The 16151-nt window shown below is 38.8% G+C and overlaps 1 protein-coding gene across 3 annotated transcripts in view; it reads left to right on the top strand.

Moving 5' to 3' along the window:
- Nucleotides 1-16151, top strand: part of PRKG1 (protein kinase cGMP-dependent 1) — a 935506-nt gene that overhangs the window by 824070 nt on the left and 95285 nt on the right. For all 3 annotated transcript variants that reach the window (XM_075935047.2, XM_075935046.2, XM_075935053.2), the window contains one exon: nucleotides 5988-6062. In XM_075935047.2, the coding sequence (XP_075791162.1) occupies nucleotides 5988-6062 (75 nt within the window). The remainder of the gene's footprint in view (nucleotides 1-5987; nucleotides 6063-16151) is intronic.

Genomic DNA, 16151 nt, shown 5'->3' with positions numbered 1-16151 from the left:
TTTTCTCTAGTCCCAAGTTTGATTAAATGTAAATGTGTGTGGTAAAAGAAATGCAAAGTCAACATGTCTAAATGCTTTAATGCTGTCAATATGACAGCCAATAAAACCTGAGCCACAGCTACTCCTAAAGTAACCTGTTTATGATACAATACTACGTGGCCTTTGCAGTTACTGAATGATATATGTTCCCTTAAATTTGATAGCATGAAATAAAGTATAATATCACTATTCCTTCTGTTGGTTAATTCAGTGAGCAATGATAAGTATTTAGTCAAATGCTTCATCTTCATTGTCAGCCCTTTAACCAAATGACAGGCAGGCTTTAATATTTGACTGACTGAGGGCCAGATTTTTAAAGGTATTTGGGTGCCTAAAGATGCAAATAAGTGCCAAGTGGGATTTTCAAAAGCAATGGTGGTTACAATTGAAGGCACTTTTGAAAATCCTCATCACCTACCTGATCTTTATTTACCTTTTCAAATCTGGTACCAAGTAACTAGTATAATAGAGAGGGTACTGACAACCTGGCATGTATACAGTGTAGTTGTTGCCCTGCCAGTCTCTGGATATTAGAGAGACAAGGTGTGAGGTAATATCCGTTATAGGACCACCTATTTTAAACTACTGATTTTACTCCTCTGAGTCTTAAGAAGAAGCAAAGAGAATAGTTAACAAAAGGGACCATAAATAGTTGAAAGGTGTTGCCCGTGACATCCTGATGGTGATGGGGCATACCAGCCACCACTCTGGCAAGGAAAGGGTTAATGAAGGCTGATGGACCCACTCGGATTCACCTTGCTGCACCTGTAGCTGATGTCAGGTGTGGAGAGGGAAGAAAAAGGGAGGAACCCCCACTCAATCTAGGGCTGGCCAGGAAGGAGAGCAGAGTTCTCACCCAGATGAGCCTCCTCATGGATAGGATGACCAGAACCAGGGAGACTGACTGAAACAACTAGTTGCTTGAAGACATACCCTGAATAGGAAAGTGAGGGTCTGACAAAGATTCATCTAGTGCCCCTGCTTTGAGCTATTTTTTTTATTTTAATAACTCAGCAGCTCAAATGTTGGAACTCCACAATCAACTCCATACATACATCTGTGAACATCAAAGAACAAATTATATTAAGAACAAAGCAGAACTTTTAGGCATAGAGAGCAACTGAAGTTCTGAGTTATGAAAATTGTGACAATAAGAAAATATATGGTATCAAATTTAAACATAAATCCATTTTACTTGATTTCCTAACACACTTAGAGTATGTTAAATATTTGTATTTAAGCAAGAGCTTTCTCATCCATTGACCATCTTTTTTTATTAGTAGCTTCTGCTGTGAAGTAATTTGCATGATCTAAGTCATTTCTGTTGAAAATTTGATATATGTTTATATGTCTCTGCTGTTTCTCCTGCTGTGTCTTGGATTGAAAGTTCATATTCAAACGCAAAAATCATCAGTAGTGGAAGTACAGAATATTGTTGGAAAAAAAAGAAGTAAAACCTTTGTCCTAGAGGAAGAAAAGGGTACAGGACGTATCCTGACACACTTCCAAAAATAATTGTCATGTGTATAATCAAGCACATGTAGGCTATCATTTTAAGCCTCTGGTGGTTGGCATTACAACATACTAGGGGAATTACAACAGCACTTTCTTCCTGTTCCTTATAGCTTAAATATGTGTGGGTCGTGCAAGCAAACAGCAATATATATAAACTCATCTCTTCTTTCTCATTGTCATCTTCTTTCAGTGTTTGGCCAGTGGTGTTAACCCCAAATGTCATATAGCTGGCACTCACAAAACACAGATACCAAGCTGTGATCCAGAGACATTTGGCTGTTTGACAGGCTTCCCCAGTAGTGTTTCTAATGGGTTAGGAGTTGCCTTTATGTATGCCACAGGGTTAGATAATGTCCGAGTTTTGTCCACCGTAGCTTTAGCTTTTCATCCTCTGACTATGATTACATCCAAATCTTTACATAATTGAATGTGCTATACAAGTCACATATGAAATCTAGATTCAGAACCCAAAGATTTACTAAGTTATTTGTCAATGAACATATTTTGTGTATGTAGATTTCTGTTTCACTGTTAGCTATGCACATGGACAGGATTCTTTGCCAAAGGCAGACCTGAATGTGTCTAAACCATACTTAACACATATTTTAGAAACACTACTGAATAATCAGCTCCTTTGTGGAAAGAGGTTTTAGCTTAGTCACAAGCACATCTTAATAGCTAAAATTATAGCATATTGATGCTCTATCATTGTAAAATTCTTAAAAGGACATTATTTTCATGTAGCTCAAAGATTTTCAGTTCAATTTTTAGTTAACAAGTTTTATGTTGTTTTAACCAAGCTGTGGGTAAGTGGTGATATATGTCATGTAATTTCAAAAATTACGGCTTCAATAAAGTGGCATAACTAAAGAGTTGTGTTGTATGTATGTTTGTGTGATATTTCAGTGACAACCACTATTACTGTGCAAAAGGCCACTCCCTCCTAAAGGGATGCTGGTGATAATGAACACTGTATACACAGGTATAAATAGCCTTCATTATTATGAACTTTTCGTCTAAATATTTAATAGAAATTATGAGCAAAATATGTCTGAAATCACTTCATATACGTTTTTCAAAATACAATATCTGTAAGTAGCAAACTGTAGACAGTTATTTCCTTCTATGGATTAGTGTGGACGAGTTGCAGGGTGCAATTACCCCCTGCCGGCCAGGCCAGAGGGTTCAGTGAACCCCTTCATCCATTGGTCTGGCCCCTGGGTGGGATTCCCAGTTCTGGAGCCAGTAGGTTGGGTGCGATCACCCTCTCTCTTCCGAGCAGAGGGGATACAGCGGACCCGCCGTCTATACCCTGGCTCGGTGTCTTGGCCCTAGGCCCGGGGTTTGGCCCCTCCGTGGGGCTAGCTCCGCCGGCTTTTGCCTGGTCAACCCGCCGGTGCAGTTGCGTGTTTGCGTAGTCTCCTGGACTGCGGGGATTGTGAGGAAGAGGGCTGGGGGAGGGTGACCCGGGCCCACTCTCTCCACCGGGTCCCAGCCCGGGGCCCTAAGTACAGGAGCCCACCATTCCCCCTGCACGACAGATGGGGGTTTACTCCGAAACGCATCTGTCCATGGGTGCCACAAGGGCCCTACCCTGGGCTGCTTCCTCCCCTCCCACATGCCTACTGGGGTTCTGGTGTGGGGTGCTCCTTCATTGCCCCTCCTGGGGATCCACTCCCCCATGCCTTGTCCCGGCCGGGTCTCACCCTCCTCAGGTGGCGAGGGTTCTCCTGCTCAGGTCCGGGCTCTGGGCTGGCCATCTGCCACCTGCGGGGGCTGTCCCGGGACGCCTGGTGATGGGGCCGGGTCGTCTGCCGGTCTCGGTGGTGGCTCCGGTCCATCCTTTGCCCAGTCCTCCTCTGCCTGCTGCGGAGGAGGTTGCCCACTCCCTCTATGCTGGCGGACCCTTTTGAAATGGCTTGCTGGTTCTGACACGACCCATGGGCCCCACCCCTCCCATGACGTGGCGGCTTCCCCGGCCGTGTCCCACCTGCCACTCACTGCCCCTGCCCCTCCCAGTGCCACGCCTGGGGTGGGGACTGTGGCCTCCCTGCTACACAGGCGTGGCAGCAGGTTCCGGCCCCACCACCCATGAAAGCTTATGCTCCAATAAATCTGTTAGTCTATAAGGGTATGTCTACACTACCACGCTAGTTCGAACTAGCGGGGTAATGTAGGCATACCGGACTTGCAAATGAAGCCCGGGATTTGAATTTCCCGGGCTTCATTTGCATAAGCGGGGCTCCGCCATTTTTAAATCCCTGCTCGTTCGAACCCTGTGCCGCGCGGCTACACGCGGCACGAACTAGGTAGTTCGAACTAGGCTTCCTAGTTCGAACTACCGTTACTCCTCATTCCACGAGGAGTAACGGTAGTTTGAACTAGGAAGCCTAGTTCGAACTACCTATTTCTTGCCGCGTGTAGCCGCGCGGCACAGGGTTCGAACGAGCGGGGATTTAAAAACGGCGGCTCCCCGCTTATGCAAATGAAGCCCGGGAAATTCAAATCCCGGGCTTCATTTGCAAGTGCGGTATGCCTACATTACCCTCCTAGTTCGAACTAGGAGGGTAGTGTAGACATACCATAAGGTGCTACAGGACTCCTTGTCGCTTAAACTGATTAGGCACTTTTGTAAATCCGACTTCATGCCTATTTGCATCTTTAGGCTCCTAAATAAATACCTTGGTAAATCTGCCCCTCTATTCTTATTTAAGAATTCATAAACACCTCTGCTCCTCCTAATATGTACTTTTTACCAAGAGTATCATGATGTCCATTAAGATGGCATAACTACACCCATTTCATTTGTGGAACCACCATCCTAAAACACAGAGCAATATTAATTAGTGAAAAAATCTGATATGCAATAATTAATCATTTAAAAATAATTATATAAATTTTCTTAATTTTCAAATGTATTTTTTCTTTTAAATTCTTTGAATGATAGACATACTAAGGAAAGGGAGCTATGAACATGTAGAATAAGGAAGTTTATTATTGAGGTTCTCATGTTAAGTGTCTTCAATTATATATATCATACAGTTGTATTATATTTTGCATATAGATCACTGAAATCCATCTGATGCAACTAAAGAAATGACATAGCAGTAACGGTCCTTAACTTTTGTTATTAGTTCAGTAAAGAATTGAGGATAAAATTCACCAGTTCAACTTATTTGAGACACTATCAATATGAACTTGCACTATATGAGTAGATGTTTCCGGACCATTTCTGAAACATGTTCCTGACCTTTCTGTTTTTCCTGAAATACAATACAGTGATGTAGGGAAGCTGAAGCTGCTCTGAATATTTAAAGAAGACAGCAGAACTCAAACTACCAGCCACTTTGATGAATCTGTCTTGTGTTATCATGTATAGGTGTTCAGATCTGCTCCATCAGCTCAGAATTCAAGAAATGAATCCATTAAAATCAATAGAAAAATTTTCCAGGATTTCACCCTCAGGTTGCATCTACACAGTGGTGCTAGCTTGAAATAAGCTACACAATTTGAGCTGTGCAACTTGTGTTGCTTATTTCCAGTTTATTTCAAAATTTCGAAATAGAGCACTGTTCCAACAAATCCCTTAATCCTCATGGGACGAGGTTTACCGAGACATCAGAATAGCAGGCCCATTATTTTGATTGCTTTTAAAAACAATGAGTGTTCTGTTAAGACATGAAAAATGCTATTTCAGGATACCAAACTTATCCCAAAATAGTGCCGTCGTCTAGTTGTATCCCCCATGTTTTGCAAAGAGATGTTACCAAGAATAGGTATATTTTTCCTCCCTTCTTCCCTAACACCATTGGGACTATTATGGTTGTGAGGTGGAAGATCTTTTATTCTCTTTTTCATGCTTTTATTCCTGCCTTCTCTTTTTCCTCTTATTCCATTACCTACATTCTTCATTGCTGTTTTCCTTGCAGTTGTGAGAAAGACAAGACAAAGAAATAAGTCTTCTACGTCACTTAGAAGGCAGTGAAATTGGTCATCCTCAGTGGAGATTTCATAACCTAGGAACAATGGCTGAGAAAGCCATGCTCTATGCCTTTATGGGATTCCCTATCAAGAGTGACCATTTCATTCTTCCTGGGGAGCTTTGCTGTTCTGGCCTGTGCCTGCACCATTGCAGTCAATGGGAGGTCTGCCATTGAATTCAATTTGATCAGTCCCTAAAATAGCTTGAGGAATAAGATTGGACCTTTCTTTGTTTATACATTTTTCAGCTTTGAAAATATGAGGTGAGAATATTAATTCTGTACTCATTTCTCATTTGATAGTGTCATTTGCCAGATTCTGTTGATCATGTCTGTCCTTATTGATCTAAGAAGATCAAGATGATGACATGCTATTGAAGAAACTTGTTTTTGTTCTTTTAATTCCATATTAGAAAAATCATAGCTCTTAGAAATGTCACTTTATTCTTGCAGCTCTTTCAAACATTTGATCGGAGGTCTGGATGATGTTTCCAATAAGGCCTATGAAGATGCTGAAGCAAAAGCAAAGTAAGTGACAACTAATGATTTTGGCTTTAAGCAATTAATCTCTGTGTCTAATTGATATCATATCAAGGAAAAAACATTCACTTTTTATCACATGCTGCTAAAACATAGGAAGCAAAATGTCTGATAGAAAATAAAAGAAATATAATATGCTTTTTTTTCTTAATCTAAAGAGTTTGATTTTAAAAGTGGCTTTTAAATAGTTGTCATGAAATATTTTAAGGTAAAAACTACTATATGCACATTTTAAACTGATAAAAAAATCAAGTTCACAAAGACATTACTGTCATGGATATTATTAACATATTTTGGGTTATTTTCAATCAGCCTGGAGTTTTTCAAACAAACCTTAGCAAATAAAGAATGTTTTGTAAAAGAAGGTTGAAGTGGAGAAAGTAGAGTAGTTTTTGAATGATACAGTTACTGTGCTATGGAATAATATTTCCAATCAAAACACTGGCTAAAAGTATTCTTTTTCGAAGTTAAGACTAGTGTGTTGTCACTTTATACTGCTTTAATAATAAAAGTGCTAACAAACAGAAACAAGCACTGCAACATTTCCCATGTGATCAACGTATTGTACTTAATAGACTTTCATGTGCCTAGAGGCCACATAGGTGAAATACGTGAAGAGATTTAAGTGTTGCAATGCTGAGCACCTTGGGTGCCTAGAAAATTCATAGGAACAAGTCTCATCCATAAAGACCTGTTTGTTAGGTAGCCAGGCTCCCTATTAAATGAATTTGAGCTACAGAAGCGAGTATGCTAGATGGCTTCCTGCCTGCACAAGCCAGTGGGAGATGCTAGGGAAGTAAAGGGTAGCCCTTTCTCAGAGAGAGGCTTATGACTCCAGGCTGCATGGAGGCACCTAGCTCTGCTACAGATCCATGGCCAGATTTGAACAGGGAAATCCAGCCTCTCAGGAGAACTCTTTAACCAGTGAATGTTCTGAGCTGGGCTCCTGCACTCTGGTTAAATCATTAAAGAATCACTGAGTGGGAGGGAGTGTGAAAATTACTCTAAAGTCCAGTGATTTGGGCAGCCACCTAGATGCCAGGAGAACCTGAGTTTCACACATCCAAATGAACACTCTAACCACTAGTGCTCACTAGTCTAAAAGTTAGAAGGTCAGGGGCAGCACCACCATCACCTCCCACTCCTCTTCCGGACATCTCTTGAATGGGGCCAAATCCAGCAGGTGTGCCCATTGGGCATTAACCAGATCCATCCCCTGGGGCAACTTGAGTGCATGCAGGACTGCCTTCCCTGGTTCACAAATCATTCTGGAGCTCATCAGGATATAGGTGTCCAGATGCCTAAAATGAAGCAGCAGTGCATATGCCCAGGGGAAAAAACATAGTCACTGAATGCATTAAGCACTTACAGGGTTCAGTAGTCATGTGGCTTACAAATATGGGACCTAAGCACCTAGTTATCTTTCTGGATTTCACCATAAACCTTTAGCTGGGAAGCTTGGAATATCCCTTGTAATACTTCAGAATAAATGGATAAAATCAAGATCTGCTCCGATAAAAGTTAATATTGATTTTAAACACAAGAAGCTCTAAGTCAAGAATCTTTTAAAGAAAAACTGAAGCCATTGGAGAATCTGATGTTTTGTCTTTTGCAGATCTCTTTACCATTGCCACATTAGAGAAAGGAAATGATTAGACATTAGGGTTCTTTACAGAATCAAAACAATTGAAATGTATGACTAGTGTAGCCTTTCAGTTCTGTAGTCCTTAATAAAAGGTTACAATTAAAATGCACATATTGTTTTCACATTAGCCCTTAAGGGCTTACAGGAGTCTGTATGAAGAATATACTTTTTTATTGTGAAGAGAAATGGAATGGAACTAAGTACATATTCATTTTTTAAGATTTAAAATTCAGAATTCTTCTGTCATATAAGTCTGTGTCCCATTTTCAGTGTCTCGCATTAATTTTGATAATACCAAAGTGTACCAATAGACTACAGAGACATTTTCTGTTTATCAGTCAGAACACTTTTTTAACCTATTGCATCCCTCTAACAAGTTACTTTTCTCCTCATTGTGTAAAAATATGGCCCCTTAACAAACCATAATAGGATTTCATCTTGGATTCTATAAATAAATAAAACAGTCATTGTCATCAATGGGAATTTAGGGTGCAGAAGAAAATGCTGAATCAGACTGGAAGTGATATTCTTTCAGCACATAACTTGGCAGACCTCCAAATTTTAATTTAATTGTCAGTAGCATCTTATGCAAAGACCCAATTTTAGGAATTTACATGTAGTCCAGTAGACTAACCACAGGCAACTAAACATTGCTTTGGGAGGAGTGAGTTACAAATATGCCACATCAGTGCAATTATTTAAATTTCTAGGGGGGATAAGTTGGGGAAAACTTGGTAGGAGGAATGGGGATTTGCTGAGTAACATAACCCCATTACTACAGACTGTGTAAGTCCTTTGCTTTCTAATTTATTAACAGCTAATATAAGCTGAAAAAATAACAAACCCTTTTCACTATATGTAGAAAATCTTCTCATGTTTGTCATTTTAAGCAATGTTATTGGTATGTAGTATGTGTTCCTCAATTACCAAGGTGAGGTGGCATAGATGGGTGGGTATTATCTAAAAATCTAAACAGATTAAATTGCATTCATACATACATCACCATAAATGCCATGCAAGAAAGTATTTTCAATGTCTATTTGCCCACTCTTAAGGCCTTATCACTTAGCTCATTTAGCCCTTATCCTACTAAATCTCCCATTGATATTTTTGCTTGACAAAGCACTGCAGATTTGCACCTTTTGTGAAGCAATCCATTTTTTAAGAAGCTAAAATATCACTAGACAATGTTAAATTCTGCTACACTTTTATCTTGTTCTTTTCCATGTTTGTTTTCTAGTGCCCAATATTTCACACAATGAAAAAGATGAAGCAGATGATTCCAAATATTAAAGGGATCTTAATTAAGTGGACAGTTTCCCAGTAGGAAGAGCTGACAAGCTGTTATGGCACATTCTAGGTCTTTCCCCACAGCTTTGCAAGTCAGGGGTTAGCTCTTGCATACAATCCCAAGGTGCCAGAGTCAGCAATCATGCCATTACCCCCGACATAGTGACATTTTGCCATTAAAAAAGCAGAAGTCATCAGTGCTGTCTGCCTTTGCAAAGGTTATAAAGGAAATTTCATTTCAAAAGATACGGCCTTTATTAGTTAAATACCACATTTGGATTTGCTTGACTTCTTGAAAGCAACTGCTTGGAAAAGGTATGAATAGAACAGTAGAAGTGACTGAAAAGCTACGAGTAAAAGGAGAGATATTGGAACGTGCTTTGTCACTCAATGGTTGTTGTAGCCATTTCTGACAAGATAAAATGCCTCTTGGAGAATATCTACTTGCCACAAACTTTAACCCAGATTACTTTTCAAACAGCACTTAATTAACTTCAGCTAATTGCCCTTCAAGGGTTTATCTTTTCAGAATTTAAGATTCTGAAGTACAAAAAGAATCTGGCATAGAAAACATGAAACACAACTGTGCTTTATCAAAGTGCTGTGTTTTCCAATAACTGAAAATCCCATAATAGTTTTTGTTGCTTATTAGTTCAAGCATCACATTTTCCACTGTTTGTGGTATATAATACACAGTTTTTGAGTGAATAAGTTTTATTACATAGCCTTACATTATCAGCTATTAGGTCTATCAAAGAAAATTCTCTAAAAAGATCAGAAATTCAGCAAGCATTATTGTAAACTATAAATAATAAGGACCTTATTCTGAGAGGTGTTGACTACCCTCACCTTCAGTTTAACTGAAAATGATAGCATACTGATGTCTGCCATCACTTGCGATAAAATTATGATGGATTTTAGCAGCTGAGAAAGCCAACAGTTTTTAATATTTTACTACAATGTTTAATTATTTCAGTGTCTACTATGCCCTCATGTAATTAACAAATATCCATTGAGCCTATAGAAAATGGAAAACTATAAATATTGTTTCTAATGTAATAGAGATGGATTGGTCACATGGCAACACATTTTATTTAACATAAGCACTTTCCAACCTGCAAACCCTCTGAGTATCTCCTTGGTGTGTCCAGCCTCTGGTTCACCGGACCATTCACAGTATTCTGATTTACTACTACCAAAAAAAAATACAATTTACCAGTTCTACCTTTGATCATTGTTCCATTTAACAGTGGTGCTGTAGTAAGGCAGAGGCGTCTTTTTACTCCACAGAATCCAGCCCATCTGAGCTATAGGGCTTTCGTTTTGTAATTCCTGTCCTGCCCTTGGCACTTCCAGTGAGGGAGAGAGGCGAAGAGAGTTTGGCTCTGCACACAAAGGGGAATGTAGAGCTTCCTCGCTCTCCAGGCCAGAAGGAGGCCATTTTGCCTCACTACAGTTCTATTTTACTATTCAAAATTAAATTATCTCTGTGGTGTTATATATTTTCTTTTTCCCTTAGGCTTTAATACTAACATTTACTCTGGCATTGCTACTTAAAATATAGTTCTATGACTTGCACAAAAAATATTTTACTATGCCTGAGCTGCATTCTTTTCATTGGCTGTCTATAAAAGGCTATTATTAATTTAGCACTGCGGGTTTTGAAGGCCCCACTTCAGCAAAGCACGTAATTAATCCGTTGTGAGCTTCAGGTTAAGACAGTCCTTAGCTGAATTTTAAACTTATTCCTGATAATGACAGGTGTCTTGTGTTTGTGGGCCATTTGTTTTTTAAGGATTCCCCGCCTCCACACAAATTGTCTGAAATCACTCATGTGAGTTTTCTAATACGAAACTCGCTGTGTCCCGAAATACTTTGCTTTTCTCTTGTTTATAAAAAATAGAAGTTGTCTTTTCTTTTTTCATTGGTGTTGCTTTTAGAACCACTGCTGTATTTATTTGTCTATATTTGTTATCTTCCTTTGTAATCTTTTCTCTCCTTTAGTTTTCACTAGACCTCCCCTGTCCCCCATTTATTTGTTTGTTTGAAGGATAAAAGATATTTTATTATGGTTGTACTGTACTGTCTTTCTGGAGTCACAGGGGTGAAGGGTGAAATCTTTCTCAGATGAAGGTGGTGGTGATTGTGCAATGGGCTTTCCAGAGTGAGTGTCTGGTAGCCCCTGTGAACAACTCCAGTTAAGTCAGCCAAAATTCTTTCTGGAAACTCCAGCTGCGGTGGCCCATCTTCTCGTGCACAATTCATCTGAGGGCATGTAGGACAAAATCTAGCCCCAAACGGGCAATTTTGTCCATACAAGTGCTTGGTTTGTTTGTGCAAATGGGAAGGGTTTGCATACATAAATGTATTTCCAACTGCATTTTTGCAAACCTGTGAAACTATAACAAAATACAGGACTATGTAGCACTTTAAAGACTAACAAGATGGTTTATTAGATGATGAGCTTTCGTGGGCCAGACCCACTTCCTCAGATCAAATAGTGGAAGAAAATAGTCACAACCATATATACCAAAGGATACAATTAAAAAAATGAACACATATGAAAAGGACAAATCACATTTCAGAACAGAAGGGGAATGTGTGGGGGGGGGGAGGAAGGTGAATGTCTGTGAGTTAATGATATTAGAGGTGATAATTGGGGAAGCTATCTTTGTAATGGGTAAGGTAGTTGGGGTCTTTGTTCAACCCCCCCTCCCCGCGGAGAGTGTCGAATTTTAGCATGAATGCTAGTTCAGAGGATTCCCTTTCAAGTGTAGATTTGAAAGTCTTCTTGAGTAAGATGCATGTGGTTAAGTCATTGAGACAGTGTCCTTTCTGGTTGAAATGGCAAGAAACTGTTTTTTCTTTGTGATCCTGTCTAATGTCTGTTTTGTGGGCATTGATTCTTTGGCGAAGTGTCTGAGATGTTTGTCCAATGTACATAGCAGACGGACACTTTTGGCACATGATAGCATAAATTATATTTCTGGATGCGCAGGAATATGTATTCTTGATCTTATAACTCACTTGGTTAGGCCCAATAATGGTGTCAGCAGAGTGAGTATGTGGACAAAGCTGGCAACGGGGTTTGTTACAAGGGAAAGTACCAGGGTTGGTATTAGTGTGGTATGTCCTGTGGTTGTTGGTAAGAATCATCTTGAGGTTAGGTGGTTGTCTATAGGAAGCTATCATGTGCCGAAAGTGTCCGTCTGCTATGTACATTGAACAAACATCTCAGACACTTCGCCAAAGAATCAATGCCCACAAAACAGACATTAGACAGGATCACAAAGAAAAAACAGTTTCTTGCCATTTCAACCAGAAAGGACACTGTCTCAATGACTTAACCACATGCATCCTACTCAAGAAGACTTTCAAATCTGCACTTGAAAGGGAATCCTCTGAACTGGCATTCATGCTAAAATTCAACACTCTCCGCGGGGGGGGGGGGGGGGGGGTTGAACAAAGACCCCAACTACCTTACCCATTACAAAGATAGCTTCCCCAATTATCACCTCTAATACCATTAGCTCACAGACATCTATCTTTCCCCACCTCTAATATCATTAACTCACAGACATTCACCTTCCTTCCCCCCCCCCCCATCACCCTTCTGTTCTGAAATGTGATTTGTCCTTTTCATATGTGTTCATTTTTTTAATTGTATCCTTTGGTATATATGGTTGTGACTATTTTCTTCTACTATTTGATCTGAGGAAGTGGGTCTGCCTCCCAAAAGCTCATCACCTAATAAACCATCTTGTTAGTCTTTAAAGTGCTACATAGTCCTGTATTTTGTTTCAGTTACACCAGACTAACACGGCTGCATTTCTATCACTGTGAAACTATGACCCTTTAAGATCAAGTGATAGCAGTCCATAGATTTTTGCAGTGAATCTTAGCAGAATGTTATTAATTATGGCAGGTTGACAGAATGCTATCAATGTTATCGGTAAGCATATTATTAGAAAGGACTTTGTTTTCATGTGTTTCTTAGAAACATAAGTCTGGGAACATTTTTAGCCATGGCTGAAAATCAACTTTTTAGAATCAAGTTCAAAAAATAGAAACTATATACCAATTAAAGACGTTTTGCTGAGCCTCTAGTATTTTCTGAAATAACAGACTTACTCATGGGATCAAGGTTTCTGTATTATAAAAATTACTTTCTGGCTCATAGTGATAGAAATGTAGCCGTTAGTCTGGGGTAGCTGAAGCAAAATGCAGGACAATGTAGCACTTTAAAGACTAACAAGATGGTTTATTAGATGATGAGCTTTCGTGGGCCAGACCCACTTCCTCAGATCTTCCACTATTTGATCTGAGGAAGTGGGTCTGGCCCACGAAAGCTCATCATCTAATAAACCATCTTGTTAGTCTTTAAAGTGCTACATTGTCCTGCATTTTGTTTCTGGCTCATGGCAGTGCAAAATGTAAAGGCAGTTTGAACATGTGGAAACCATTTTTTCAACTTGGCGACAGGCAGTGGCAGGATGTACACACAAACATGGATTGTCTAAAAGTGCAAAAGGAGTGTTAGTGCTATCAAAGCAGGATTTTCAGTTTCCTCTTTCAAGTCATGCAAATAATGAAAGTGACTCTCCTAATCAATTAGTGTAGTGGAGAAGAAATCTTGTCTTGCCTCAGCAGTTAAGAAAAAGTGCACTACAGATATTTTATTAACTAAAATTGTATGACAGTTTAAATATATTAACACTCTGAAATGCCCATCGAATCCAGTGTGGTAAGTGATAGATTTTAAAGGCAAACCGAGGGATTTTTTTTCTGTTCATTAGAGAGCTATAACAGGACTATCTGTACCTCTATTATTTGTGGCTTTTATGTTGCAGCCCACTGTTAACTCTAGTTTTTATCCTAGTATATCTGTAGGATTTCCTGTTAAAATTGCTGTAATCAATAGGCATATATGTGGAGAGAGAGAAAAAAGGAATGGAATTGTCAAATTAGTTTATAAGATAAGACCACGTCACAATTTATTGCAGAATGTTCTTGCTTGACTGTATGCATCAAGGGTTGCAAAATAAAGTGTTGCCTTTTTAAACTGGAAGACACTGCTTATTTTAAGGCTGATATTCATGAAAAGACTTACATCATTTATATTGTGCTTGAAATTCTCACTGTCATATAAAGGTGTAACCACTAACCATTCCAATGCAAAGAAAAGTTAGCAAGAATAGTAAGAGGCCAGAATGGCTCCATCAGGAGCGCTTTAATGACCTGAAAATCAAAAGGACCCTAACAAAAAGTGGAAACATGGAGATTTGTGAAGGATGAGTACAAAAGAATAGTATAAGCATGTAGGGACAAAATCAGAACAACTAAAGCACAAAATGAAAGGGACAGAAAGGTGATCAGTTCTATAAATACATTGGGAGAAAGATAAAGATGAAGTTAGGTGTAAGTTCTCTATTAATGGAAAAGGACAGATAGTAACAGATGACATAATGAAGGCTGATATATTTGAATGCTATTTTACTTCAGTCTTCATTAAAAAAATAATTTCTGGCCATATACTTAAGGCAATTAAGGTTAACAACAAATGAGGAAAAAATGCAAACCAATATAGGAAAAGAATAAGTTAAAGATAGGTTAAATGTATTCAAGTCATCAGGTCCTGATTAATTTCATCCTAGGATACTGAAGGAACAAGCTTTAAGCAATCTTGGAACAGTTGGCAATTATTTTTTTGAACTCACTGAGAACAGGTGAGACCCCTTTAAAATGGGAAACAAAGAAGAGCCTGGGAATTGTAGTCCAGTTGTACATTAGTTAACTGGAAAGATACTGGAAAAAAAATATTAATTGAATAGGCTAATCGGTAATAGCCAACTTGGATTTGCCAAGAAGACAAGGCAAACCAGTTTCATTTCTTCTTTGACAGGGCTACTGACATAGATAGGAGGGAAGAAGGCATGTTATATCTTGTGGTAGGAGAGTCTCAGCTAAATCTCTAAAATTAGAGTTTTAGCTCTTTTTATTTTGTCAATTTTCTGAGCTATTTCTTACAGGGCCATTAAGCGATTAAAAAAATAATCACACGATTAATCACGTCATTAAAAAGAAAAGAATACCGCTTATTTAAATATTTTGAATGTTTTTTGCATTTTCAAATATATTGATTGTAATTATAACATGTAATGCAAAGTGTACAGTGCTCACTTTATTTTTTATTACTAATATTTGCATTGTAAAGAAGAAAACATTTTATTTTTCAATATATCTTATACAAGTACAGTAGTAAAATTTCTTTATCATGAAAGTTGAACTTACAAATATAGAATTATTTACAAAAAAAACTATATTTAAGAATAAAAAAATGTAAAACTGTAGAGCTTTCAAGTTTACTCAGTCCTACTTCTCATTCAGCCAAACACTCAGACAAACTAGTTTGCTTATAAGCGTCAGGGAGTAGCCGAGTTAGTCTGTACAGGATAAACTTAAAAAACAACAAATGGTCTGGTAGCACTTCGTAGACTAACATAACATGAGCTTTCATGGGCACAGCCCACTTCTTCAGATAACCGGAGTTTGCTTGTTTGCAGGAGATAATTGTGCCTGTTTTTTGTTTACAATGACACTGGAAGTATGTCCATTCATGCTTCAAGCACCATTCCAGAGAACGTTTTTGCATGTGTGTTCTTCATGTTAGCTATCCAAAGCAATGAAACCAACATGCTCATTCTCATTATCTGAGTTGGAGGCCTCCAGCAGAAGGTTAATTTTTTTGGTGGTTTGGATTTTGTAGTTTTAACATATTTCATACTGCCTCTGTCAGATTTTGGAGAGTACTTTATATTCTTAAATCTTGTGTTGGGTACTGTAGTATCTCTTCACATCTCATATTGGTATCTTTGTGTTTTGTCAGCTCTGCAGGTAAAATGTTCTTAAAATGAAAAACATATGCTGGGTTGTCATCCAAGACTGCTCTAATATGAAATATATGACAAAATGCAGGTAAAACAACAGGAGACATACAATTCTCCCCCCAGGCATTCATTCAGAAATGTAACTAATGTTTCGTGTTTAACAAGCATCATCAACAAGGAAGCATGTCCTCTGGAATGGTGGCTAGTGTACGAGGGGCATATGAATGTTTAGCATATCTACCACTTAAACCCCTT

The sequence above is a fragment of the Pelodiscus sinensis genome, chromosome 8 (genome assembly GCF_052426305.1).
Source record: "Pelodiscus sinensis isolate ZL-2025 chromosome 8, ASM5242630v1, whole genome shotgun sequence".
Classification (NCBI taxonomy): domain Eukaryota; kingdom Metazoa; phylum Chordata; order Testudines; family Trionychidae; genus Pelodiscus; species Pelodiscus sinensis.
The sequence above is the reverse complement of the archived record's forward strand: the minus strand, read 5'-3'. Positions and strand labels throughout refer to the sequence as shown.